The sequence below is a fragment of the Lichenostomus cassidix genome, chromosome 21, assembly GCF_008360975.1.
Source record: "Lichenostomus cassidix isolate B80296 chromosome 21, HeHo_3.0, whole genome shotgun sequence".
NCBI lineage: Eukaryota > Metazoa > Chordata > Aves > Passeriformes > Meliphagidae > Lichenostomus > Lichenostomus cassidix.
In genome coordinates this window covers 6,357,911-6,385,040 of record NC_139501.1, presented here as the reverse complement: position 1 = coordinate 6,385,040, position 27,130 = coordinate 6,357,911, and the positions used below count along the sequence as shown (strand labels likewise).

At 51.6% G+C, this 27,130-nt stretch overlaps 1 protein-coding gene across 6 annotated transcripts in view; it reads right to left on the bottom strand.

Moving 5' to 3' along the window:
• PAX7 (paired box 7) overlaps nt 1–27,130 on the bottom strand; it is a 107,525-nt gene that overhangs the window by 49,978 nt on the left and 30,417 nt on the right. For all 6 annotated transcript variants that reach the window (XM_085079823.1, XM_085079821.1, XM_085079825.1 and 3 more), the window contains exon 6: nt 10,399–10,598. In XM_085079823.1, coding sequence (XP_084935949.1) covers nt 10,399–10,598 — 200 coding nt within the window. The remainder of the gene's footprint in view (nt 1–10,398; nt 10,599–27,130) is intronic.

Genomic DNA, 27,130 nt, shown 5'->3' with positions numbered 1-27,130 from the left:
CTTGACTCAGGATCCATGTTTGGGTGTAGCCTCACCAGTGGGCTTTGTCTGCCCTGGATGTGCCTAAGGCCTTTAATAAATTCATTTGTTTTTCATTCTCCCAGCCCTGTCTGGCCTGTGTTTCAGGTGAGCCTGGTTGAGGCTCCACGGAGGGCACGAGGCTCCTCTCCTGTCTTGGCTCTGCCTGGGAACCAAGGCTGAGAACAGAACCTTCAAGACACTTTGTCATCAACAAGTCCAGCTGGCACCAAGGGTGGAAAACTCAAAAAAAGGGGCTTGACATGGGGGGAAATCACATCACCACTTGTCCTCTGAATTAGTGCTTTTTATCAATTCTGCTAATTCCCTCAAACCTGTCAAACTGGGTTCACCCCTGTGGGGTTTGGCTTTTGTGGATATCCTTCCAGAAGTGCCCCTGGAGTTGCAAGAAAGATCCACTTTTCTATGAGCTCCTCAACTCAAATGATCTCGAGTTCCATTTCTAGGCTGAACAAGACAACGCCTGCTCGTGTCGGAAAAGAGCAGTTTTTGGGTGATTTGTCTGTGCAGAGCAGAGCCCTGGGATGTGTCTGTGGGAATTCCATGGGAATGGGAACACAGCTGGACAGGGAATGGCACTTTGTACCTGCTGGGTTTGGGGCTTTTCCCCGAGGATCAGCTTCTGAATGGTGTCTTAAACAGAGAGGTGTGAGAAAACCTGCTCGGCATTGCTGACAGGAAGCAGAGACCTCTATCCCAGAAACCTCTCTCCCTCTCTCCCTCTATCCCTCTGTCCCTCTATCCCTCTATCCCTCTCTCCCTCTCTCCCTCTATCCCTCTGTCCCTCTATCCCTCTATCCCTCTATCCCTCCAACCCATTCCATCTCCATCCCATTCCCTCTCTATCCCATTTCCCCTCTATCCCATTCCCTCTCGATCTCATTCCTCCTCTATCCCATTCCTCCATCCCATTCCCCTCTATCCCATTCCCTCTATCCCATTTCCCCTCTATCCCATTCCCCCTCCATCCCATTCCTCTATCCCATTCCCTTCCATCCCAACCCTCCCTGCCTGGAGCATAAAATCCATCATTGGACTCAAAATGTTCCCACTGAGAAGAGCTCTTGAAGAGAGGAATAGCCTTGGAAATAGGGGAAATTCCCTCACAGAGGGAATTCCCTCATGGAGAACAGCCAGGAAGGAGATTTCCAAGGAATTCCTCATGTCCTGGTCCCACCCAGGGCTCAGGTCAGACAGATCCCTCACTGCACCTTGCTCAGTCCTGGATATCCCAAATATCCCGAATATCCCGAATATCCTGAATATCCCGAATATCCCGAATATCCCGCCATGGATCGGAGAAGGAGGATCCACGGGGCTGGGAAATCTCCCCAGCTCATCCCTGCAGGAGCAGCTGCCTGCCAGGATGGGGCTGGAGCGAATTATCCCAGCTCTGGGTCAGCTCCCACAATTTGTCAGACAAGGAGAGGAAAGGAAGGTCAAGGAGAGCCTCCTGTGGGAGGGAAAAATACCAACCCCGTTGTGCTGCTGCTCAGCCTAATCAGGACTCGATGTGGAGCAAGATGGATGGGATGGATGGGAAAATAAATGGAAACAGGGCTGGGAAAGCCCTGGGTGGGATGGAGGGGCTGCAGCACCTGCTTGTGCTCGGGGCTGTGGGATCCGGCTGGGAACAGTGCCTTTATGGCCTCAGTGCATCCCAAACATTCCATGGGGTCAGCTGAGGGCACCCCAAACATTCCATGGGGCCAGCTGAGGGCACCCCAAACATTCCATGGGGTCCGCTGAGGGCACCCCAAACACCCCAAACATTCCATAGGGTCAGCTGAGGGCACCCCAAACACCCCAAACATTCTATAGGGTCAGCTGAGGGCACCCCAAACATTCCATAGGGTCAGCTGAGGGCACCCCAAACATTCCATAGGGTCAGCTGAGGGCACCCCAAACATTCCATGGGGTCAGCTGAGGGCTCAGTGCACCCCAAACATTCCATGGGGTCAGCTGAGGGCACCCCAAACATTCCATAGGGTAAGCTGAGGGCTCAGCACACCCCAAACATTCCATGGGGTCAGCTGAGGGCTCAGCGCACCCCAAACATTCCATAGGGTAATCTGTGGGCTCAGCACATCCCAAACATTCTATGGGGTCAGCTGAGGGCTCAGTGCACCCCAAACATTCCATAGGGTAATCTGTGGGCTCAGCACATCCCAAACATTCTATGGGGTCAGCTGAGGGCTCAGTGCACCCCAAACATTCCATAGGGTAATCTGTGGGCTCAGCACATCCCAAACATTCTATGGGGTCAGCTGAGGGCTCAGTGCACCCCAAACATTCCATAGGGTAATCTGTGGGCTCAGCACATCCCAAACATTCTATGGGGTCAGCTGAGGGCTCAGTGCACCCCAAACATTCCATAGGGTCAGCTGAGGGCCCCAAACACCCCAAACATTCCATGGGGTAATCTGAGGGCACGGCACACCCCAAACATTCCATAGGGTCAGCTGAGAACACCCCCAACATTCCGTAGGGTCAGCCGAGGGCTCAGCACACCCCCAACATTCCATGGGATTTGCTGGTGGGATCCCACAAACCCACCACAGCCCTTTAGGGCTGTTTCCCGTGCTGAGTGGGACATCAGGGACGTCAGAGCATCCCTGAGGCCATGGAGAGAATTCCTTACAGAATGGGAAACAAGATCCCAAGACAGCACGGAGATTTTGGGCCTGTGGGGTTTTTTCCCGCTGTCCCTACTGCGGTGATGTGGTGGAGATAAATTTAAATATGGAATACCAAACCAGGTCAGTGGAGCAGAACAAATGGCTCCTCACAGATGAGATTATCCAACCAATTCAGCTGAAATTTCTCCCAGCATCTCCCACTTCCTGGAGGTGGCAGCTATTTATAGGATTTCAGAAAACAGGTGAGTGGGGAGTTTTTGGCAAACCAGCCGGTTTTTGTTGAACAGACCCTCGTTAGCAGGGAAATCTTTCATTGGGACATGGATTGCCTCACTCCTGCAGTATTCCTACAAACAATCCCTCAAGACAAGGACATCCTCCCTGCAAAAGCTCCTTGCACTGGGAACGTTCTGTGGTCAGGGATGGATTTCATATTCCAGACAGCGAGGCAGGAGGGGAATGGGATGGAGGGGAATGGGATGGAGGGGAATGGGGTAGAGGGGAATGTGATGGAGAGGGAATGTGATGGAGAGGGAATGTGATGGAGAGGGAATGTGATGGAGAGGGAATGGGATGGAGAGGGAATGGGATAGAGGGGAATGGGATGGAGGAGGAAAGGTACGGAGGGGGAGTGGGATAGAGGGAAATGGGATACGGGGGGAATGGGATGGAGGGGGAATAGAGTAGAGAGGGAATTGGATAGAGGAGGAATGGGATAGAGGAAGAATGGGATGGAGAAGGAATGGGATAGAGGAGTGGGATGGAGGGGGAATGAGACAGAGGTCTCCACTCCCCCATAGAACATCCCAAATCCAGGTGGAACTCACGCTCCAAGCCCAGCCCTGCCCTGTGATTTACTCCTTCACCCCTCAGCACAGAAGTGAATAATATTGACAAATGCAATAGCATTCCCATGGAATAACCCAGCTTTTGGACACTGTTTGGAAATGTTGGCTTTTCCAGCTCAGCATTGTACAAATTCTCTTTCCCAGGTCTGATTTCAGCTGTTGGAGGAGATGCTGCTAAAGTCAAATATCAAATTGAAACCCAACCCTGTCGTTTTGCTCACCTGTTTATCTCTTCCTAACCCTGGCTCTGAGCACAGCTGGGACTGCAGGAAGGTGACAAATATAGGAATGGGCTCGGTGCTGGGAGAATATTTTCTATTCTATATTCTATATTCTATATTCTATATTCTATATTCTATATTCTATATTCCACATTTTGTATTCTATATTTTATATTTTGTATTTTATATTTTATATTTCCTATTTCATATTTCATGGATCCTATTTTATGTTTTATATTTAATGTTTAATATTTTATATTTTATATTTTATATTTTATATTTTATTTTTATTTCATGTTTTACAATATTTTATAAATATTTCCCTGCAATATTTCATAAATATTTTGCTCCTTGCAGCCAAACCGCGATGTTTTAAGAGCTGCACTGGAACATTTTGGGCCAAGGTTGGATTTTCCCACCCCTGGGAGATTTTGGGAGCAGATTTCCTGCCGGGCTGTGGCTCAGCCAGGCTGGGCTTTAGCAGCAGGGATTTCCTCTGCCAAGAAAAGCTTTTGGGAAAAGCTCTGGTGGCTCCAAGATCCAAACACCCTCCTGATTGGTGTAAAAATTCCCCAGAAATTGTATGGAATTGGTGTCCCAGTGCAGCCTGGGCAACCAGAGCCTTTACTGGGCTGTGCTGGGTTGGGAGCAGAGGTTTGGGATTGGGAGTGCAAACAAAGGTTGTGGTCTGTGCCCTGCTCAGATTGGGAATATCAGGATAAAATTTCTGCTCCTAAAAGCTCCAAGAGGCCCTGTCTGGTTTTGGAATGATGGGACAGGGCCTGGGGCTGCCATAAATCAGTGCCAATCAGCCCCCTCCATCCCATTCCTCTTCGTCCCATTCCCTCTATCCCATTCCCCTCTATCCCATTCCCTCCATCCCATTCCCCTCCATCCCATTCCCTCTATCCCATTCCCCTCTATCCATTCCTCTCTATCCCATTCCCTCTATCCTACTCCTTCTCCATCCCATTCCCCTCTATCCCATTCCCCTCTATCCCATCAGCCCCAAGTTTTCCATCCTGGCACAAAAATCCATGATTTTATCCATGTTTTTTCTGGGAGCTGAATGGCAGGGGCTGCGGGGGAATGCTGGCTGGCAGCTCCTTCCCATGGAAAAGGGAATTTCTCGGTGAAAAATCCCGAGTGAATCGGAATGGAATTTCTTTGGGGCTCCATTTGGCTGAGGTGCTGCAGCCCCATGCAGAAAAATGCCCCAGAAAATCCCCATTTATGGGAGCAACCTTGGGATGCTCCTGGATGTCAGAATTGCTCCCAGAATTGCTTTTTATGGAACAGCAGAGGCTTTTTCTGGGATCACCAGGGGATCCATCAGGACAAGGATCAATAAAGCGCCGGCTCACCACTCCTGCTGCCTGCTTTAATTTGGGGATGGAAATGGGAGTTTCTCGGAGCAGGGAATTTGCCAGGGGTTGATATCAAAAAATCAGCATGACAATGGGATCCAATCTCGTTGTGTATTCCCAGGAATCCCACAGTGCCCATCCCGTGGGAGTGAGCATCCCAAACCTGCTGTTCCCACCTGAGTCACCCCCAGGAGACAAAAACTCCCTCTGCGGTTTCTTTGAGAGCAATTTTGGCCAATTTTTGGATGTAAAACCTTGGAGCCTCCCACACCTGACTCATCCCAGCACCAGGAAAAAGGGAGCACCTCTGCAGCAGGGAATATTTATGGAAAACATTCCTAAGGGAGGAATTTCCGAGCAATTTGAGGTCAAAACGGGTAATTCAGAGTGGTTTGTTTTGCTTTTTCTTTCTTTCTGCCGAGGGTTGGTGGTGACCTGCCCCAAACAGGGAACAGCTTTAGGAAAACCAGTCCACAACTGGGATTGTCCAGGACAAGGATTAATTCCGAGTCCCCAGCCCTGTGGCTGCTGGACCTGGTGGCTTTTGTGACATCAGCACTGCTCGGAGAGGTCATTTCTACATCTATGGAAGAATCTCATGGAAAAAAGGATTTTCCCGCTGGAAACCACAGCACACACGAATTCCCCAATTTTTTATGGGAAATGAGTTGTTCTGGGAAAAAGTCCCTCCGCCAGGAATGCCAGGGAGAAAAGCTTCAAAGCTGTCACAGGATCCCATTCCAGGGTTTGTTTTTTTTTTACCACATCAAAACTGTGACATCATCCGCGAGATAATTACAAAAACGGGCGGAAAATCCCAGAAAACATCCAAGATCAAAATCAAAGCTCCCACTGAATTAACGGAGTGAATTCCCGTTAATTCCCGAATCCATGACTGCTTGCCATCCCACAGCTTGTTTCCTGGAGGGTGGGAAGGGGATGGGTGAGAACTCCTCTGGTTTGGGCCCCTGACTCAGGACATTGCCTCGCGTGAGGACAAATCCCGGGAATTCCCACTCCCATCCCGATTCCCCCGGAAATCCACGGCCTGCTCATCCCTGGCTCATCCCTGCTCAGTTTGGGATTACGTTAACAGCTCCTCCCTTTGGAATTCCGGGCTGGAATGCCACATCCTGAGCACCCAAACACTGCCCAGCCAAAACCCCGCTCCGTGCAAGATCCCAAAACTCCTGGGATATTCCGAGAAACCAGAGCCGGGAGCTGCTCCCCGCCAGAGCCCGGCTGCTGGCTCAGCTCGTGGGGTTTATGAGCTGTCAACGTGTCAGAATTCCCGTTATCCCGACAGCTGCGGGCTCAGCCAGGCTCGGGCTCTGCCAGGAAGGGCTGAGATTCCCCAGGGGAGGAGGGTGTGGAATGGGAGCCTCCGGGGAGGGGAGAGGGGCAGCGGCCAGGGGGGTTTGGCTGCAGTGGGGAGAAGGAGAGATGGAGAAACCCACCTGGAGTTGGCCAGGGAGGGTCCAAGTGGGATTCCAGCACGGGAATGGGAATGGGAATGGGAATGGGAATGGGAATGGGAATGGGGATGGGAATGGGAATGGGAATGGGGATGGGAATGGGAATGGGGATGGGAATGGGAATGGGGATGGGAATGGGAACGGGAATGGGAATAGGAACAGGGATAAGGAATAGGAATAAGGATGGGTATAGGAAAGGGAATGGGAATGGGAATGGGAATGGGAATGGGAATGGGAATGGGAATGGGAATGGGAATAAGAATAGGATGCAGGAGTAGGATACAGGAATAGGAAGAAGATGCAGGAATAGGAATAGGAATAGGAATAGGAATAGGAATAGGAATAGGAGTAGAAATAGAAATAGGATGCAGGAATAGGAATAGGAATAGGAATAGGAATAGGAATAGGATGCAGGAAGAAAGCAAGCCCTAAGCATGATCCAGCGATAGGTAGGCCATGGAGCAGATGTGGGGCAGCTGCTCTCTCCCAGCCCTGTCTGGGGTCACCAACCCCTCCTCAGCTCTGCCCCACCTCAGCCCCTGAGCTCCTGGACATGGAACACCAGGAGATGGTGGAGAGGCCCTTCAAGGAATCAGGGAATGGATCCCGGACTGGTTTGGGCGGGAAGGACCTTAAATCCCATCCAGCTCCACCCCTGCCGTGGCAGGGACACCTTCCACTATCCCAGGTTGCTCCAAGCCCTGTCCAGCCTGGCCTTGGACACTTCCAGGGATCCAGGGGCAGCCACAGCTTCTCTGGGCACCCTGTGCCAGGGACTCCCACCTTCACAGGGAGGAATTTCTCCCAAAACCCCATCTAAACTCTCCCTCTTTTGGTTTAAACCCTTAAATTCCCCCTCGTCCTGTCCCTCCCTGCCTAGCAAAGACCCCCAGGCCCCCTGAGCTGAGCTGGCCCTGCAGCTTTGGGGCTGTTTTTAACCCAAACTCATCTCTCACCTTACGAACCCCATAGAGACACAACAGACACCCTGAGCTAGGGGAAGATTCCCTGCTGGATGCATCCATGTGGAATTGTCTCTGTGTGTGGCTATTTTTTTCCACCAGAACTCGGCGGAGCGATGTTCACAGATCCCAAGGGCCAGCGGCAGATCTGCCCTGATATCCAGAAAATCCCACAAGGGCCGGCAGCCTCCCAAGTGGTGGGAAGAGGCTGCCTGTGCCAGGCTGCTGGAATGAGCAAGGCAGCAGGAATGTGCCTGGGAGAGCAGCTGCTGCACAGCCCGAGTGCCTGGGAGAGGGGAGGGATTGGGAGATCCCAGCCTGGGGTGAGGGAAAGCTGCTTTTTTGTTATTTGTTAGTTTTTAGTTTAATTCTTTTTTGTTATTATTTAGTCATTTACATGTTCGGCTTTCCCTGCCTCCCTCCTTTCTCCCAGCCTCGCCACAGCACCTTGGAAAAGGATCTGCCTCGGGTTTGTGCTGCCCTGGCACTGGGGGATTCTTCCCTTCCTCCTCACCCCATCCCGAGGTGTTCCCTAGACTCTGCTCTCCCTCCCAGCTCAGTTTTTTCCAAGCTTATTTTCCACAGGAACGTCCATTTTTCATGGACAGCTCAACAACTCGTGTCCACCTACACGAGGAATTAGGGCAAAATACCCAAAACAGTAACGGGAGAATCCACACATTCCATTCCCTTAATGAACCACATTCCCAGGCTCCAAATATCCCTCATCCCACAAGGCCACCAAATTCACACTTTTGAACTCCCTGGGCCGAGATCAAAGCCAGAACCAGCCTAAATTTTGCTGGATTCCCTTTTCCAGTCTCCACAGCCATGGCGAGTCTGGGGAAACCCAGGATTTCCCAGGAGGAAGCTGGAGGGAGGTGACAGCACCTGCCATGGTGCTGGGAGTGCTGGACAACTCTTTGGGAAAAATCCTTAACCAAGAGTGGGGGACACCCCCATTCCCAGATATCTGAGGGGAAAACCCCAAAATTCCTTGGCAGTTCTAGCTCCTGAGGGATCACATCCTTATTCCGAGACCCACAGGCAAAGCCAGCCTGGTTTCCTTTGGGAAAGTTAATTCAGGGAGCAGGAGAGAGCTTGGAGGGCCTTTTCCTGCTCTCCCAGTGCCTGGAATTCCCAGAGCTCCTCCTGGGAGCCCAACTGGGAGCACAGACTGCAGGGTTCTCCATTTCCCTGCTGTGTCCCATCAGTGGATGTCAGAATTCCAAACCCTCCCTTCCCTCTCCTCCCCTCTCCTGCCCCCTTTTCGTGCTCTCCGGAGATCCAAGAGGAAAAAAAATCCCCAAAACTTCTCTGAAAATTCCCCCGCGGAACTTGCAAGCTTTGCAGAATCTGATCCGCTCCCCTGGGAAATGTGGGATTGCTCCAGCCAGGAATAAACACCCGGAGGAACAGAGGGATCATCTTCAAGAGAAATTGTCTCACCAAGGGGAACTTTGGCTCCAAGTCCCACTCTGGATGCAAACCCTGCAGCTGGCACCTCTGCAGGCGCCAAATCCAAAGGGCCTTAAATCCATGGGAATGTGGTGAGTTGGACAGGACCCATAGCTGAGATGTGGAGCTGGTTTGACCTCAGCTCCCACCTTGGAGCAGCCTCGTTCCCAGCTCCTCTCCAAGGGCGAGTGATGCCCAAAGAGTTTTGCTTTTGCTGTATTTCTCCCAAATCCATTGCTCTGGGAATACCATCCCAGAGTTCTGGAGCTCCTGGTGTTTTTCCTACCCTTCATCCCAGAGTTCACAGCCATAATTCCCCTTCTCACACATCCCTGAAAGGCTGTTTAGCCTTATTGCCAAGAAGATTCTGTTTTCCAACCACAATCCAAGATGATAAAACAAGAAGATCGGGCCAAGAAGACCTTGGGGTTGACCAGGGGTGAGGTCCTGGGACAGCTCAACCTCCTATGGGATGTACCTGTCAGTTATCCCAATTAATCAACTGTATCAAATGAAGAAATACCACCACTGGGTGTGCCCATGACCACGGGGACACCTGGAAGCTTCCTGATCAAGGTCTGCTTCTAATTCGATTATCTGAACACTTTTGCAAAGGATTTTCTCCGTTGTGAAGAGACAACAGTTCTGGCCAAGATGCTGGGGTTAGGCCAGGGGTGTGCAGCATTGGCTGGGTGTGCAGGTTAGGCCAGGGTGGGTGTGCAGGTTAGGCCAGGGTGTGTGGGTTAGTCTGGGGTGGGCAGGATTAGGCTAGGGTTAGGCTGGGATGTGCAGAGTTAGGCCAGGATGGACTGGGTTACGCTGGGGTGCACAGGTTTGGGCCAGGGTGTGCAGGGTTAGGCTGGGGTTAGGCTGGGATGTGTGGAGTTAGGCCAGGATGGACGGGGTTAGGCCAGGGCTCACATGGTTATGCCAGGATGTGCAGGGTTAGCCCGGGGTGCACAGAGTTAGTCCAGGATAGCTAGAGTGAGGAGGGTTAGGCCAGGGTTAGGCCTGGGTGTGTAGAGTTAGGCCAGGGTGTGTGAAGTTAGGCCAGGATGTGCAGGGTTATGCGGAGTTAAGCCGGGATGTGCAGGATTAAGCTGGGATGTGCAAGGTTAGGCCAGAATGTGCGGGTTAGGCTAGGGTGTGCAGGATTAAGCTGGGATGCGCAGGATTAGGCCGTGGTTAGGCCGGGATGTGCAGGGTTAGGCCGTGGTTAGGCCGGGATGTGTGGGATTAGGCTGGGATTAGGCTGTGGTTAGGCTGGGGTGCACAGGAGTAGGCCAGGGTTAGGCCAGGATGTGCAGGGTTCAGCTGGGGTTAGGCCGGGGCTAGGCCGCGGTGCGCAGGCTCAGCTCACAGCCAGGCCGCGGTTAGGCCGGGCCTTACCTGCACGCGGGCCTCGGTGAGCTTGGTGCGCTGGGCCAGCTCCTCGCGGGTGTAGATGTCGGGGTAGTGCGTCCTCTCGAAGGCTTTCTCCAGCTCCTCCAGCTGCTCCGCCGTGAAGGTGGTGCGGCTGCGGCGCTGCTTGCGCTTCAGCGGCAGGTCGGGCTCTGATTCCACATCCGAGCCCTCGTCCAGGCGATTCCCTGGGAAACGGGACAAGAGGGGTGTCAGCATGGAGGGTTTGGTCCCAGGCGGAACAATATTGGAAGGGTTAAAGAGCCTGGAGAGGTGAGCTCAGAGTGCTGAATCATGAATAGTTCAGTTTGGGTTGGAAAAACCTCATAATTCCTCCAGCACAAGGTGCTCCAACTTGTGCACTGCCAAGGGATCCAGGGGCAGTACAGCCATCTGGGGTTTCCTTTCCAGGGATCTCCCACACTCCAGCGAGGAATTCCTTCCCAATATGTCAGAAAAGTTGTTGTCCCTCAAGTCATACAGTCATGGGAATGCTGGAATGCCAGCCTGGTTTGGTTTGGGAGGACATTAAATGTCATCCCACTCCATGGAGGGACACCTTCCACTGTGCCAGGCTGCTCCGAGGCTGTCCAGCCCAGCCTGGGGCACTGCCAGGGATGAGAATCCACAGTTTCTCTGCACAAACTGAGCCCCACCACCCTCATGAGGAAAAACTACCCGTGGGCAAAACATCTACCACTTTCATGGCATTTCTTACTATTATTTTTTCCCACATTGCAAAGAAAACCTTGGAAAATCAAAATTCTTGCAGGAAAAGGGGAGCTCATAGTCCCTAATTCCTATTGCTCCAGAAAAAGAACTTCCAGTCCTTGGCTTATTTAGAGGAATTTCCATTTTTTAGCCGAAATTCCTGTTTCAGAGCTGCCGCGAAAAAGAGAGGAACCGAAATGTTGCCAACAAATGACATTTTAACTTTTGCTGCCCAAAGTTTTATCAAGTTTTGGGGTTGAAGATTTCAGTTTTTAAAACTTAGGAAGAAAAGGGAAAAAAAGGATCAACTGGGAATTTTTACCGATGGGAAATACCTTCCCAGCTCAGTTTCAGCTGGAGGCTGGGCTGCCACAGCAGACAGCTCAGCTCCTCAATTCCCAAATTTCCGACGGAATTCAGACACCATCGAGTCCTTTCCCAATATCAAATCAGTCCCTCATTCCTCCTCCTGCCTTTCCCCTGGGTTTTTCCCTCTCCCCTCTCCCTGCCTCCATCCCAGCGCCAGGTGTTGCCTCCTGAGGCTCTTGTGACCCCGAAGGAGCTCAGCTGGAATCCATAACCACGGCTTTGCTCCGTGGTTTCGCTGGACACCAAGCCGAGGGCCCCACATGGGTTTTGGAGGAGCTGGGAGTCCAAAGTTGGCTCTCCCGGAGCAATCCCGAATTCCAGAGGTGTTCCATGGGCAGGTTTTGGGTTCCCTGTGGGGTGCAGAGGTTGATTTGGGGTTTCAGGCAGGCTCACCTCCATGGCTGACCCAAAATGTGTTCCTGTATTTTGTGGGGAGCAGACAAGGGACACAAAACCTCGAGGTGGGGACAGCTCCAGCCCTGCCACATCTTCCCTTTCCCAAGAAAACAAGGGATTCACTGGATTAATCGATTTTTCCCCCTGTTGTTTTCCACAGGAACCGCCCAGCCCCGCTGAGAGCCAGAACCAAACCAAAGTCCTTTTTCTCTCGGCTGAACCTTTGCTAATTTCGGATTACAGCGAGGTTAACACAAGCTCAGCTTGACCATAAAGTTCCCTGAAGTCCCTAACAACATTTTCCAGCTTTTTTTTTCCCCCTTTTTTTGTTCGGCTCCCATATTATCATCACCCAAAAATCTGCCTTTCCCCTTGGCAGCGCCGGGAGCTGCAGCTGTGAATTCCCGACAGCTGCCGGAGCAGAGATCCCCCTGGAGTCGCCTCCTTCGGGCTGAGATCACCACAAAAAGCCTCTGCATTCCAAACAAAATTCCCTTCACGTCCTGGGGGTTTTGGGGAAGGTTCTGGAGTCAGGGGAGCTCTGCTCCAGGGGTTGTTTTGGGGGAAAAAACATCCCTTGGAAAGGTTTTCCCTCCTTGGGGCTCTGGCTTCCCAATAAATGCCTTACACATTCAGCTCTTAAATCCAAACCCTTTTATTTCTGAATTCCTCCCCCAAATCAGTGAGAAATGCCCTGATGGCTCCAGAGGAGCAGCACCTGCCCCACATCTGAAAGATCCTAAAAAAAATCCTAAAATATTTCCAAGTTCTCCTGCACACAGCCTGAATTTGTTTCTGAACCATTTTTTTGGGGGATTTTTTTGGGGAGGATTTGGGACCATTCTGCTTCCAGGGAAGGCCTGGAGGCTCCAGGAGAAGGAACATCTGTGCTGGAGAGCAGTGAAGCTCCACATCTGGGCCCCAGATGATCGGGGCAGGCAGGAGCACATCTGGGCCATGGAGGAGCTTCTGCTGGGCAAAGGCACATCTGGAGAGCTCCAGAAAATTCCCAAAAGCTCCTCCTGGAGTTGCTCCATTATCAATGAGCTCCTCTGCTCCTCCCATCCCGGGATCCACACCTCCCCAGGTGGAGGGGAAACTCGAGGATTTGCTCCCCAGGTGGAAGGAAAACCAGCCAGGAAAGGATTTATGTGACACACAACCCCACAGGCCTTTCCCATTCCCAACTGGCTGGAATATCCCGGAAAATCCATCCCCACGACCTCCCCTTGGGAAGGGAAAACACTCAACCCTCCTTCCCCAGCTCCCGCCAAAGGCTCCCTGATTTCTCCAGGAACTTTTGGCAGGGATTGTCACCATCTCTCCCCACCATGGCTCCAATTCCAGGGTGAAAAGGGTCGTGAAAATCAATACGAACAATATCGGGATAAACACCGTCATTCCCGGCGTTATCCCGATTTTCCAGCAGAAGTTGGGGGATAAACACTGCCATTCCCAGAGTTATCCCGATTTTCCAGCAGAAGTTGGGGGATAAACACCACCATTCCCAAGCTTCCCAGCAGCTCCCGCCAGGCGTTATCCCGATTTTCCAGCGGAAGTCACCCACCCTCCTCCGGTGACCCTGGGAGCCGGGCAAGGCTGGGAATGTTAGCCAGTGCCAAGCGCCAGCTCCCAAATCCCAACTCCAAAGCCGGAACGGAGGGAGCAGGAAAACTCCCAGGGAATGCCTGGGAGCAGCTGGTGCCACCCGGAGCAGCTGCTGCTGTCAGGCAGGGAACAGGGAAGGGTTGGGAATGTTTTCCAGCTGGGATGGAGCTGTCATCCCACACAGCCCACAGCCTGCCCCACACACAGCCCCCGAGGAGTCTGAGGGAAACTCTCACCCGGGAATAGCTGGGCTTGGAGAGGATCCTTGAGGTCCTTTCCTGATCCATTCCAGGGAATCCAAACGAGATTCCAGGCAAAGTTTTCTTTTGGCTAAAGGGTAGATTTGGGATCCACAGAGGTCCAAAATTCCCCTCTGTTTTCCACCATCAGAATCAGTGCATTTGAACAAATCCCTTCATCCCTCTGAGCTCTGGGGTCTCTATTTTTCTCTATTTATCCATTTTTTCCTCTGTTTTTCCATATTTCCCCCCTATTTTTCCATATTTTCCCCCCAGTTTCCCATATTTTTCTCTAATTTTCATCATTTTCATCTATTTTTCTCCTTTTTTCTCTTTTGCTGCATTTCCCCCTATTTTCCACTATTTTTTCCTATTTTTCCCCTCTATCTTTCTCTCTTTCCCATTCCCAACCAGCTGGAATATCCTGGACAATCCATCCCCACTATCTCCCTGGAGTTCCTGTGCCATGGGTTTTCCGAAGGGATTCATCCCAAACTCAAACCCTTCATTTTCTCCAGCCTATCCCCGTGTGAGCAGTGGCTGCCAGCAGTGGGATCAGGGGGAGATCCCTGGGATTTTTATTCCAGGGATTTTTGCCGTAGGAATGACCTGGTGGTGTTTTGCACTTGCAGCCTGAAAAGTGGAAGGTGTGGAAATTTCCAGGAGAGGAATTTCCTCTCCTTCCCAGGAGGCTTCCCGATCCCAGTGGTGTTGAGGTGAGAGAAGGAAAAACCAGGAGAGAAGGAGAATCAGGAGAGAAGGGGAAAACAGGAGTGAAGGAAAAATCAGGAGAGAATGAAAAATGAGGAAAGATGGAAAAACCAGGAGAGAAGGAAAAAAGCAACAGAAAAGGAAAAATCGGGAGAGAAGCAAAAACCAGGAGAGAATGGAAAACCAGGAGAGAAGGGAAAAATCAGGAGAGAAGGGAAAGTCAGGAGAAAAGGAAAATCAGGAGAGAAGAGAAATCAGGAGAGAAGGGAAAATGAGGAGAGAAGGGAAAATTGGGAGAGAAGGAAAAATCAAGAGAGAAGGAAAAACCAGGGGAGATGGAAAAACCAGGAGAGAATGGAAAAATCAGAAGGGAAAATCAGGAGAGAATGGAAAAACCAGGGGAGGAGGAAAAACCAGGAGAGAAGGGAAAACCAGGAGAGAATGAAAATCGGGAGAGAAGGAAAAATCAGCAGAGAAGCATGTGAATTACAGGATGTGTGCTCATCCCCCTGTATTTGGGTTTTTCAGGAGCAATCCCATTGTTTTTTATTCCTTTTCCAGTGTAACTGCTCCAACTGCCCCAATCCCTTTGCTTTTAGGAATAAATCAGAATTCCAGTGGAGAGGGAAGCAGAGCAGTGCAGGGAGAGGTGACAAAGGGAAGCCTGGCCTTGTCCCAGGGCTCATCCCAGCACTAGGAAATGCAATTCCAGCCCCAAATTCCCATTCCTGAGCAAAGCTGCTGGTTTGGGTTGGGGAACAAGGAGCAGGATGAAACTGGAACTGGGGAAAGAACCGGGAAAATCAGTCTGGAATCAGGGCCTGGCCGTGTCCCCCCCCATCCCCATCCCTGCTCGTGGCCCTGGAGTTCCAAGAAAGCCCAGGATTAGGAGGGACTGGCCCCGGGGAGGCTCTCCAGGCTCATCCTGCTCCCGGGATGCTCCTCAAGGAGCCCCGGGAGGCTCCCGCGGGCTGGGCAGCGCTGCCGGCAGTGGGGATGCATTCATTATGGGGTTTGGGGGGTGAGGGCAGCTCAGCTCCCTCGGCTAGTCCCTGCCCTTCCCACCTCCCGGCCAGCTGCGCCAGCCCAAAAATTCACCGGGAGAGACGGCGAGGGGAGGGAGAGGATCGGGGAGGGAGAGGGATTGGGGTGGAGAGGGATTGGGGATGCAGAGGATCGGGGAGGGAGAGGGATTGGGGTGGAGAGGGATTGGGGATGCAGAGGATCGGGGAGGGAGAGGGATTGGGGTGGAGAGGGATTGGGGATGCAGAGGATCGGGGAGGGAGAGGGATTGGGGTGGAGAGGGATTGGGGATGCAGAGGATCGGGGAGGGAGAGGATCGGGGAGGGAGCAGGATTGGGAGGGAGTGTGTGGCTAGCACAGGTTTTTCCCATGAGAGTTTTCTCCTGCGTTTTATAAACAAAGATAAAGTTTGGATGTTTTATTAAAAACAGTGTCTCGAGATTTGGACAGTTCAGGCCTGGCCAGTCAGGCCTAGGGGGAGGTTTCTGACTGACCAATCTGGGTGACCTCTGAAAAGTCTATATAAGTTGAAATCAAAATAATAAAGTTTTTTTTTCTATGCTACGCTGAGAATCCGGGATTTCTACTCTGCTAGCAGCTCAACAGGGACAGGAGTGGGATTGGGGTGGAGCGGGATTGGGGAGGGAATGGGATCAGGGATGGAGTGGGATCAGAGAGGGAGCAGGATTGGGGATGGAGTGGGATTGGGGAAGGAGTGGGATTGGGGATGGAGTGGGATCGGGGAGGGATGGAGCAGCTCTCCTGGAGGAAAGGCTGAAGAAATTGGGGTTGCTCAGCCTGGTGAAGAGAAAGCTCTCGAATGACCTCCCTGCAGCCTTGCAGTGCCTGGAGGAGCCACAGGAAAGATGGAGAGAGAATTCCCTAGGGATGGAGTGACAGGACAAGGGGAAATGGCTTTAAACTGGCAAAAAGGAAGTTTAAACAAGATTTTGGGAAGGAATCCTTCCCTGGGAGAGTGGAGAGGCTCTGGCACAGCTTTTCCAGAGGAGATGTGGCTGATCCATCCCTGGAAGTGCCCAAGGCCAGGCTGGACAGGGCAGGAATTCCCCTCCCAGTTCCGGGATTGGGGATTTTAGGAAAACCCTTTCCTGGGAACAGCTGGGCTCGGAAGCAGCTGATCCCTGAGCTCCTTTCCCAGTCCATTCCCTCTCACACTCAGCCATGGAATCCAAACGAGATTCCAGACAAGATTTTCCTTTGGATAAAGGGTCCATTTGGGATCCATGGAGCTCTGAAATTCCCCTCCATTTTCCACTGCCCACCTTTTGGACAAATCCCTTCATCCCTTGCTGTGAGTGGGGCAGCTCTGGATTCTGGGAAGGAAAACCTGGAGAGACCCTGTTTTCCTTGGAAAATCCATCCCCAGAAGCCTCTGGCCGACAGCAGGACTCGCTCTGAGTGTGACAAACCCAAGAACTCTCCCAACATTCCTCCCTCAGCCATTCCAGGTAATTCCGGGCATGGAATACACCTTTGCCTGGAAGCTGAGCTCCAGGAGGGATTTTCCAAACCCCTGGAGCAGATGGAATTCCATCCCTGACCAGCTGCCCTCTCCCAAAGCCTGAGAAAACTCTGGGAAGAGCCAAAAACTTGTCCTCCTTTATCGGGGGAGGGATCTGATCCCAGATCCAATCCCAGTTCTGATCCCAGATCCAATCCCAGTTCTGATCCCAGATCCAATCCCAGTTCTGATCCCTGATCCCATCCCAGATCTGATCCCAGAGTCTCCATGTGGGAATAGCAGGAGCCATGAGGCTGATCCTGAGGCTCATTAAATAGAGGAAAAGTAGAGGAAAAATCGAGGAAAATAGAGAAAAATAGGAAAAAGTATGGAAAAAGAGAGGAAAATGGAGAAAAATACAGAAAAATATGGAAAGATAGGGAAAGATAGGAAAAATAGGAAAAATGAGGGGGGAATAGAGAAAATGAGAGAAATAGAGGAAAATATGGAAAAATAGAGGAAAATAGGGGAAAATATGCAAAAGTAGGGCAAAAATAGTGGAAAATACGGGGAAATCTAGAAAAACAGACAAAGAGAGAAAAACAGAGAAAAAATATGGAAAAATATGGGGGAAAATGGGGGAAATAGGGAAAAACAGAGGGAAAAATGGGGAAAATAGAGAAAAATATGGAAAAATTTGGGGAAATGGGGGAAATATGGGAAAATAGAGGGGAAAATGGGGGGAAATAGAGGAAAATAGAGAAAAATATGGAAAAATCAGGCCGGTCTGGCAGCAGGATCTGTCCTACACACGACACAAAATCCCAAAGCTTTCTGCTCCTTCCAGAGGCGAACAAAACCAACCCATGCCGAACATTTGGGGGGAAAGCAGGGAGGGAGGGAGGGAGGGCAAACAGGAGCCACGTCCTGGCAGCCTTTGTGAATTCCCTGAGCGCAAACAGATGGAATATCCATCAACCTCGGCCCTCTTTTCTTCCCTTTCAACTTTTTCCTGCTCCTCGCCTCCCTGCCCCCTCCGCCCCTTTCTTCTGGCTTTTGTTGGGTCCTTTCAGGCGGCCCGAGGTAATGGGGCCGCCCGGCTCCGGCACATCTGGGAAGTCCATAAAAGGCCCCTCTGGCACTTGGATATTCATGGATGGCCTCGTGCCTGCGGCAGGCGCGGAGCTGGGAAGGAGGGAGGCTGGAGGGTGTCCTGGTTCCTCGGATCCCATGGGATCCAACAGCCATCCCAAAATTGGGGTGAAGCTGGGATCTGGAGGGACAATGGGGTGGTGGGAAGGAAAGTTCTGCACACTGTCCTCGCTTTCTCTGGTGTTTTCCCCCTTTTTGGGGGTTTTTGTTTGGGTTTCCTCTCTTTCCAGGTCCAGCCCAGCTGGTCCTTCCTGAGGAGTCCTGGTGGGGAGGTTGGGGAGGGATGGGCATGGGGAGCCTGCTGGAATTGGGAATGGGAAATCCAGGAGAACTCCTGGGTTTCCAGCAGGGATGGGAGATCTGATCCCAGAGAATCCATGGATTTCCAGCAGGGATGGGAGATCTGCTCCCAGAGAACCCCTGCATTTCCAGGATAGGGCAGCAGGGAAGCCCAGCCTGCATCCTCTGGCCTGCAGGGACCAGTGTGGATGTGACACCTGGGGCTGGAAAAACAGGGATTGATGGAGCAGAGGGCAGAATTCCCTGTCCATGTTTATCCTGGGGTTTGGAAATCAGGGAATGATGGAGCACAGGGCAAAATTCCCTGTCCATGTTCATCCTAGCATGCTGGGGTTGGGGCTGTGGGTCCTGGCAGAGCCCAGAGCAGCTCTGTGGCCTGGGCCAGGCTGCTCCTCCTCATGCTCCATACCTTTCCATATTTTTCCCTATTTTCTTCTATTTCCCCTACTTTTCCCTATTTTCCTCTATGGAAGGAAGGAAGGAAGGAAGGAAGGAAGGAAGGAAGGAAGGAAGGAAGGAAGGAAGGAAGGAAGGAAGGAAGGAAGGAAGGAAGGAAGGAAGGGAGAGAAGGAGAGAAAGAAAGGAAAAGAAAAGAACAAATCCCCGCTGCCGCTCCTTTATCAGCGCTGGCATCTGCAGCAGGGCTCTGCCTGCATTGTCTCACCTTGGGCTGAACAAAAAAGCAGATTTTTTGGTGCCGATTCCTTTGGAGCTGCCAGGACCTGCACCTTAGGGGGTCGCGGGAGGCTGAATGCGCAGCTGACAGCCCAGGGGGACATCAATAACCCCGGGGGACATCATCAGTAACCCCGGGGGACATCAGTAACCCCGGGGGACATCAATAATCCTGGGGGACATCAACACCCGGCCCGGGGATATCAATAACCCCACACCCAGCCCTTCAGCGCAGCTCACGGGGAAGGTGCGACAGGAACGCTAACAGCCCCGGGATGGGCAGGGGAGCAGCAAGGGGCTCCGGGCTGGGCAGTGGAACCAGGACAGAGCTGCTCCTCCTGCCGGGCTGCGGCTGCCCGGGGCTGGGGACAGCGGTGGGGCAGGAATGGGATGGGATGGGGTGGGGTGGGGTGGGATGGGATGGGATGGGATGGGATAGGATGGGATGGGATGGGGTGGGATGGGATGGGATGGGGTGGGATGGGGTGGGATAGGATGGGATGGGATGGGATGGGGTGGGATGGGGTGGAAGCCTCTCCTACGGGAGCTGGATTTGGGATTCTCCTCCAGGAGCCCAACAGCCACCCTGGAATCACATCCTGCTCTGGAGCGACATCCTGCTCCCAATGATCCCCCAACAGCAAACCAGGAATCACATCCTGCTCCTGAGGAACTCCTGACACCAACCCTGGAATCACATCCTGCTCTGGAATCACATCTTGCTCCCAGGGAACCCCCAACACCAACCTGGAATCACAACCTGCTCCCAGCGAATTCCAACACCAACCCTGGAATCACATCCTGCTCCCAGGGAACCCCCAACACCAACCTGGAATCACAGCCTGCTCCCAGCGAATTCCAACACCAACCCTGGAATCACAACCTGCTCCCAATAAATCCTCAACAACCACCCTGGAATGACATCCAGATCCCAACGAACCCCCAACAGCAAACCTGGAATCACATCCTGCTCCCATGGAACTCCCAAAAACCAGCCTGGAATCACATCCTCCTCCCAATGATCCCCAACAGCAAACCTGGAATCTCATCCTTTTCCCACTGAACCCCCCACACCAATCCTGGACTCACAACAACCCTGGAATCTCACCCTGCTCCCGATGAATCCCAACACCAGCCCTGGAATCACACCCTGCTCCCGATGAATCCCAGCACCAGCCCTGGAATCACATCCTGCCCTGGAATCACATCCTGCCCTGGAATCACATCCTCTCCCCCGGAACTCCCCACACCAGCCCTGCAATCCCACCCCACTCGCACTGACTCCCTCCCGCCCTGCTCTGCCCAGCACGGTGCTGCCAGGCCTGCGGGACAAGGCTGGAACCCCAAATCCCTCCTGCTGAGGGATCCCTGAGGAATTCCAGCAGGGAATTCTCACCGAGGCTCTCGGGCAGAGGAGCAGCCTGGCGCCGCGAGGGAGGCACTGCGGAATTTCCCTGCTGGTTGGCACGGAATGTTCCCTGTGCCACCCTTCCCAGCGCTCAGCTCCACCGGGAATGTTCCACGGGAATTCCACGGGAACTGAGGTGTGCTGAGCCCACCGAGGGCCCAGCCTGTGCTTCCATTTCTGCAGGAAATTCCCCAAATTTACCCTCTGGGGGCACACGATCCACAGATCCCTGTGCCAGAGAGAGATCCCAAATCCCTGTGCCAGGCAGAGATCCCAAATCCTGTGCCAGTCAGTGATCCCAAATCCCTGTGCCAGGCAGAGATCCCAAATCCTGTGCCAGAGAGAGATCCCAAATCCCTGTGCCAGGCAGAGATCCCAAATCCTGTGCCAGTCAGTAATCCCAAATCCCTGTGCCAGGCAGAGATCCCAAATCCTGTGCCAGTCAGTAATCCCAAATCCCTGTGCCAGGCAGAGATCCCAAATCCTGAGCCAGGCAGAGATCCCAAATCCTGTGCCAGTCAGTAATCCCAAATCCCTGTGCCAGGCAGAGATCCCAAATCCTGTGCCAGGCAGAGATCCCAAATCCCTGTGCCAGGCAGAGATCCCAAATCCCTGTGCCAGGCAGAGATCCCAAATCCTGTGCCAGTCAGTAATCCCAAATCCTGTGCCAGGCAGAGATCCCAAATCCTGTGCCAGGCAGAGATCCCTGTGCCAGGCAGAGATCCCAAATCCCTGTGCCAGAGAGAGATCCCAAATCCCTGTGCCAGTCAGTAATCCCAAATCCTGTGCCAGGCAGAGATCCCGAATCCCTGAGCCAGGCAGAGATCCCAAATCCTGTGCCAGGCAGAGATCCCAAATCCCTGTGTAGGGCAGAGATCCCAAATCCCTGAGCCAGGCAGTAATCCCAAATCCTGTGCCAGGCAGAGATCCCAAATCCCTGAGCCAGGCAGTAATCCCAAATCCTGTGGCAGGCAGCACGGGAAGCACTCTGGAGTCACCTGCCCAATCCAACAGCTTGGACACCCCAGGTGCTCCTGGAAAAACTGGGAATTCCTTTGGTTTCATGGATGTTTTCCAAACAAGCCAAAAGGACAACTTTTGCTGAACAAACTGGGATTTGGGGCAGGTGGAAGTGGCAGAGCTGGGCTGGGAAAACTCCAGAAAACCCTCCTTAAAAAGCCTGGATTTAGCTCTTTCTGAGCCTTTCCTGGAGCTTTTGGGGTGGAATTGAGGCTCCAATGCTTCCAGCTGGGATTTATTGGGTCCAAAAGGGCAGGGGAATGGAAATAATTGGAAATATTTGGAATTAATTGGGAATAAATGGGAATAAATTGAAATCCAGGTGAGTTGTTGGCAAGTTTTACACCCAAACACAGGTGGGGAGAAGGCCAAGAAAGACAAATAATCCTATAAAAATAATAAATGGGATTTATGTGTTCCTAAAACTCTGTGGGATGCCTCAGTTGTGGGGAGGGAGGGGAACAGAGGGAGAAAACAATGGGATAAATATCAGTTAATTCATGCAAGGATCGATATTGATTATTAAATATAAATACAGGTTATGGAAATGGAAATTATTAAATCCAAATTACAGCCCTGAGAGTGGAACTGTGGGAAAGGGGAAAAAAGGGAAAGAGGGGAAAAGAGGGGGGAAAGGGGGAAGAAAGGGGGGGGAGGGAAAAAAGGGAAAAAGGAGGAAAATGGGGAAAAAGAGGAGGAAAAGGGGGAAAAAGAGGAGGGAAAGGGGGAAAAAGAAGGAAAAAGAGGGAAAAGGGGGGAAAAAGGAAAGAGGGGGGAAGGTAAAAAAGGGGGAAAAAGTGGAAAGAAGAGGAGGAAAAAGGGGGAAAGAGAGAAGTAGGTGGGAAAAGGGGAAAAGCATGGGGTAAAGGGAGAAAAGCAGAAAAAGGGAGGAAATAAAGAGTCTGGAAGTGCACAGGGATGGGATCATGCCGAGGGGCAGCAGAGCTGGGGGAGATCAATCAATCCATAATCGATAATTCCCTGGAATGTTTCAAGGGCTGAGCCTGCCCTGCTCCATGGATCTCTCTGGATCCAACCCTGAGCCCTCCTGCCTTTCCAGGGACAATGGGGTGAGCAGGGAATGGTTCTATTCCCAAGTTGTTATTCCCAAGCTCGACAATCCAGGTGCTCTCCTTTTTTTATTTCTGTTGGAGAGGAAAAATCTTGGATTTTGTTGGATGCATTGCTCATCAGCCTCCCAGGAGTTCGTTTGTTACCTGCCAAATTTTGGGGTGGGGCACAGTATTTATTGATATCGATATTGATATTGATATTTATATATTTACATATTTTTGTTTGTTTTTATATTTATTCTTACTATTTCTGTTGTTTATATATCTATATATCTATATATCTATATATTTATATATCTATATAGCTATATGTCTATATATTTATATTCTTAATATTTCTATTGTTTATATCTCTATATTTCTATATTTATGTTTGTATTTATATTTATATTTACATTTAATAAACTGCAGCAGGAAGGGGAAAGGAAAGGAAAGGAAAGAAGGAAAGGAAAGGAAAGGAAAGGAAAGGAAAGGAAAGGAAAGGAAAGGAAAGGAAAGGAAAGGAAAGGAAAGGAAAGGAAAGGAAAGGAAAGGAAAGGAAAGGAAAGGAAAGGAAAGGAAAGGAAAGGAAAGGAAAGGAAAGGGTTTTTAAGGAACAGCATTTTTGAGTGTTGATCCCTGAAATTTGGGGAATGGCACCCTGGGTGGGGCAAAGCAGAGAATGACAGGATTTGGGATGGAAGAGGAAAGGTTTAGATTGGATATTCGGGATAAATTTGGGATAAGCTCTTCCCCGTGACGGCAGAGAGGCTCTGGGCTGTAATTCCCAGGAGCTGTGGCTGCCCCTGGATCCCGGGATTGCCCGCTGGAGCACTCCGGGATGGTGGGAGTGTCCCTGGGATCAGCTCTCCATCCCTTCCCACCCAACCCGCTGCCCCATTCCAGGAGAGGCACCAGGAGCGATAACAGGGATGATCCCAGAGCTCCTCTGCAAAGAGCTGATCTGTCAGAGAGGGTGGATTGGAGCAGAGCAGCTCCTGCTGTCCCAGAGAGCAAGGAGAGCCCTTTGGGGTCACCCCTGTCCCCAGCAGAGCCGCTCCTGCCAGAGGGAATATTCCTCCCCGAGTCCACTCCAAATCAGCTTTTCCCTGCTGTTCACACTTCACTGGAGAGGGAAATCCAGGCAGGCCATGGCTAAATCCCCAAAATCTCCTTTTTTATTTTTTCATCTCCTTTTCCCCATTCCTATTCCCTCAGATCCAACAAACTCCCTGAGCACGAGGCTTTGCTCTGATGTCAGCAGGGTGACAGTCCCTGTGCCAGCTGGGAATGTTACTGAGCTCCGGGAAAAGCTGGGAATGGCTGAGGGATGAGCCTGACAGGGAGGGAAATGGGGCTGGGATGGAATTCCAGAGGAGCTGCTTGGCTCCCGGTGAGGCCCAGGAAGGGCAAGGGGTGCCCCGAAATTGCCCCAAACTTGGCCCAAAATTGCCCCAAACTTGGCCTAAAATTGCCCCAAACTTGGCCTAAAATTGCCCCAAACTTGACCCAAAATTGCCCCAAACTTGGCCTAAAATTGCCCCAAACTTGGCCTAAAATTGCCCCAAACTTGACACAAAATTGCCCCAAACTTGCCCCAAAATTGCCCCAAACTTGCCCAGGAATTACCCCAAAGTTGGCCCAAAATTGCCCCAAACTTGCCCCAAAATTGCCCCAAACTTGGCCAAAAATTGCCCCAAACTTGACACAAAATTGCCCCAAACTTGGCCCAAAATTGCCCCAAACTTGCCCTGGAATTACCTCAAAGTTGGCCAAAAATTGCCCCAAACTTGACCCGAAATTGCCCCAAAGTTGGCCCAAAATTGCCCCAAACTTGGCCAAAAATTGCCCCAAACTTGGCCTGAAATTGCCCCAAACTTGACCAAAAATTGCCCCAAACTTGGCCCAAAATTGCCTTGAAATTTCCCTGAAACTTAAATTGGCCCGAAATCAGCCCAATCTTGGCCCAAAAGTGCCCTGGACTTGCCAGAAATTGTCCCAAACTTGCCCCAAACTTGGCCCCAAACTTGGTCTGAAATTGCCCAAAAGTTGCCCCAAAATTGCCTTGAAGTTGTCCTGACACTGCTCTGAAATTGGCCCAAAATTGCCCCAAAATTGCCCCACAATCAGCCTGGAATTGGCTCAAAATTGCCTCAAAGTTGCCCCAACATTTCCCCAAAATTGCCAGGAAATTAGCACAAAATTTCCCTGAAATTGCCCCAAAATTGGTGTCCAGGAGTGCAGCAGGACCTGGGAGAATCCCAAACCCTGATTTATGGGGTTGATTCCCAAATCCTTGGGAAGGAGCACTAGGCTGGGTTAGAACAGCCCCAAAACCCCAAAATTGCCCCAAAAATTGAAAAGTTTGGGAAAACTGCCTGAACTTTGTGGTTCTTTCTCCCAGTTTAACCAGTACAGGCCAATTTAGACCCAAAAAAATGCCAAAAAATGGGGAAAAGTTCAGGAAAACTCCCTGAACCTCATGGATCTTTCTCCCAGTTTAACCAGTACAGGCCAATTTAAACCCAAATAAATCCCAAAAAAAATCCCAGATCCAAAACCTTGGGGTGAGGGGAAAAAAGTTTGGGAAAACTCCCAGTGGTTCTTTCTCCCAGTTTAACCAGTGCAGGCTGCTTCAAACCCAAATAAAACCCCAGAAAGGGGAAAAATTTGGGAAAACTCCCTGAACCTCATGGTTCTGTCTCCCAGTTTTACCAGTACAGGCCACTTTAGACCCAAATAAAACCCAAAAAATTGGGAAAGTTCAGGAAAACCCCCTGAACTCCATGGTTCTTTCTCCCAGTTTAACCACTACAGGCCACTTGAAACCAAAACAAATCCCAAAAAAAAAACCCAATCCAACCCCTCTGGGTGAAAAATTTCAGGTAAAATTCCCCAAAGGCACCGCCTCGCCTCGGGTCAGCTCCAATCCTCCCGAAGGAATTCCCATTCCCGCTTTTCTTGGCTCATTCCCGCGGAATTCCCGTTTTCCCCGCACTTCCCAGGGCACCGATCCATCCCCAGCCCCTTCCCCCGCCCCGGCCAGCCGTTCCCAGGGAAAGAGGCGCCTTCGCCCAGGAAGGTGGTGGAAAAAATGTGGACAAATTTCTGATTTGCAACACTCTGGGCACGGCCTGATTGCCATTGTTGGAGTGCAAATGTAGAAATAAAGCAAAACGAAGATTCCGGGGTGAGGCCGATGAAAAGCAGAAAACGAGGAATTTTATGGCCATAAGTGGCGTGGGCTAATGGGGATTTTTGAGGCACTGGACCATGGTGGCTCCTTAGCGCCGCGATTGCCGCGGAAGGCGCTCGGCGCTTAATTGCTGCTGCGTCCAGCACTGCCAGGGCACCGGGAATGTCCCCAAAAAACCTGAGCTGCCCGGTTTGCCCAGTGCCTGGGACTGGAATGGAAGGGTTTTCCTAAGGGGCACCAGGAATGTCCCCAAAAAAACTGAGCTGCCCGGTTTGCCCAGTGCCTGGGGCTGGAATGGAAGGGTTTTCCTAAGGGGAACCAGGAATGTCCCCAAAAATCCCCAAGCTGCCCCATTTGCCCAGTCCCTGGGGCTGGAATTGGGGCGCACTGGGAATGTCCCCAAAAAACTCTGAGCTGCCCAGTTTGCTCAGTGCCTGGGACTGGAATTGAAGGGTTTTCCTGGGGGCATCAGAAATATCAAAAAAACCCAAACCAGCCCAGTTTTCCCAGTGCCTGGTGCTGGAATTGAAGGGTTTTGCTGGGGGATACCAGGAGTGTCCCTAAAATATCCCAACCAGCCCAGTTTGCCCAGTCTCTGGGACTGGAATGGAAGGGCTTTCCTGGGGGACACTGGGAATGTCCCCAAAAAGACCCGAGCTGCCCCGTTTGCCCAGTGCCCAGGGCTGGGATTGGGGCACACTGGGAATGTCCCCAAAAACCCCAATCAGCCCCATTTCCCCAGTCCCCAGGGCTGGAGTGGAAGGGTTTTCCTGGGGGGCACGGGGAATGTCCCCAAGACACCCCAACCAGGAACTCCAATCCCTCTTTCCCCTGCAGATCCAGGAAATCCAACCTTTCCTTCCCTGCAGATCCAGGAAATCCAATTTCCCCCATAGATCCCGATATTCCAGCCCCACATTCCCGCTGTTCCCTTCCCAGATCCATTCATCCATCCCCATCCCATCACACCCATTCTCCCATCAGCACAGCCCGGAATTCCCTGGCAAGCAGCTCCGATGTGCAGCTCCCTGTTGGAACAGCCCCACAAACTAAATCCATATAAAATTCCCAAAATATCCACCTCTCCCTTCCCTTCACCCAGCACACCAGGATAATCAGCAATCCTAAAACACTCCCTGTGCTAAAATCCCATAACCAATCCCAGAGTCTTTTCCAGGAGTTTTCTTCCCGGTTGAGCCTGGGCAAAGGGAATGACACTGCAGTGGTGTAAATTGAGTCCACAATTGGCTCGAGAAAACATCCCAAACATTTGGGAATATGGAGCTGGGAGAGCTGGGCTGAGCAGCGCCCTGAGAATCCCTGGATTTAATTTGATTTAATCAGCACCTCCAGCTCCACGGGACCTTCCAATTTTGGCAGGAAAAATCCAAATCCTGG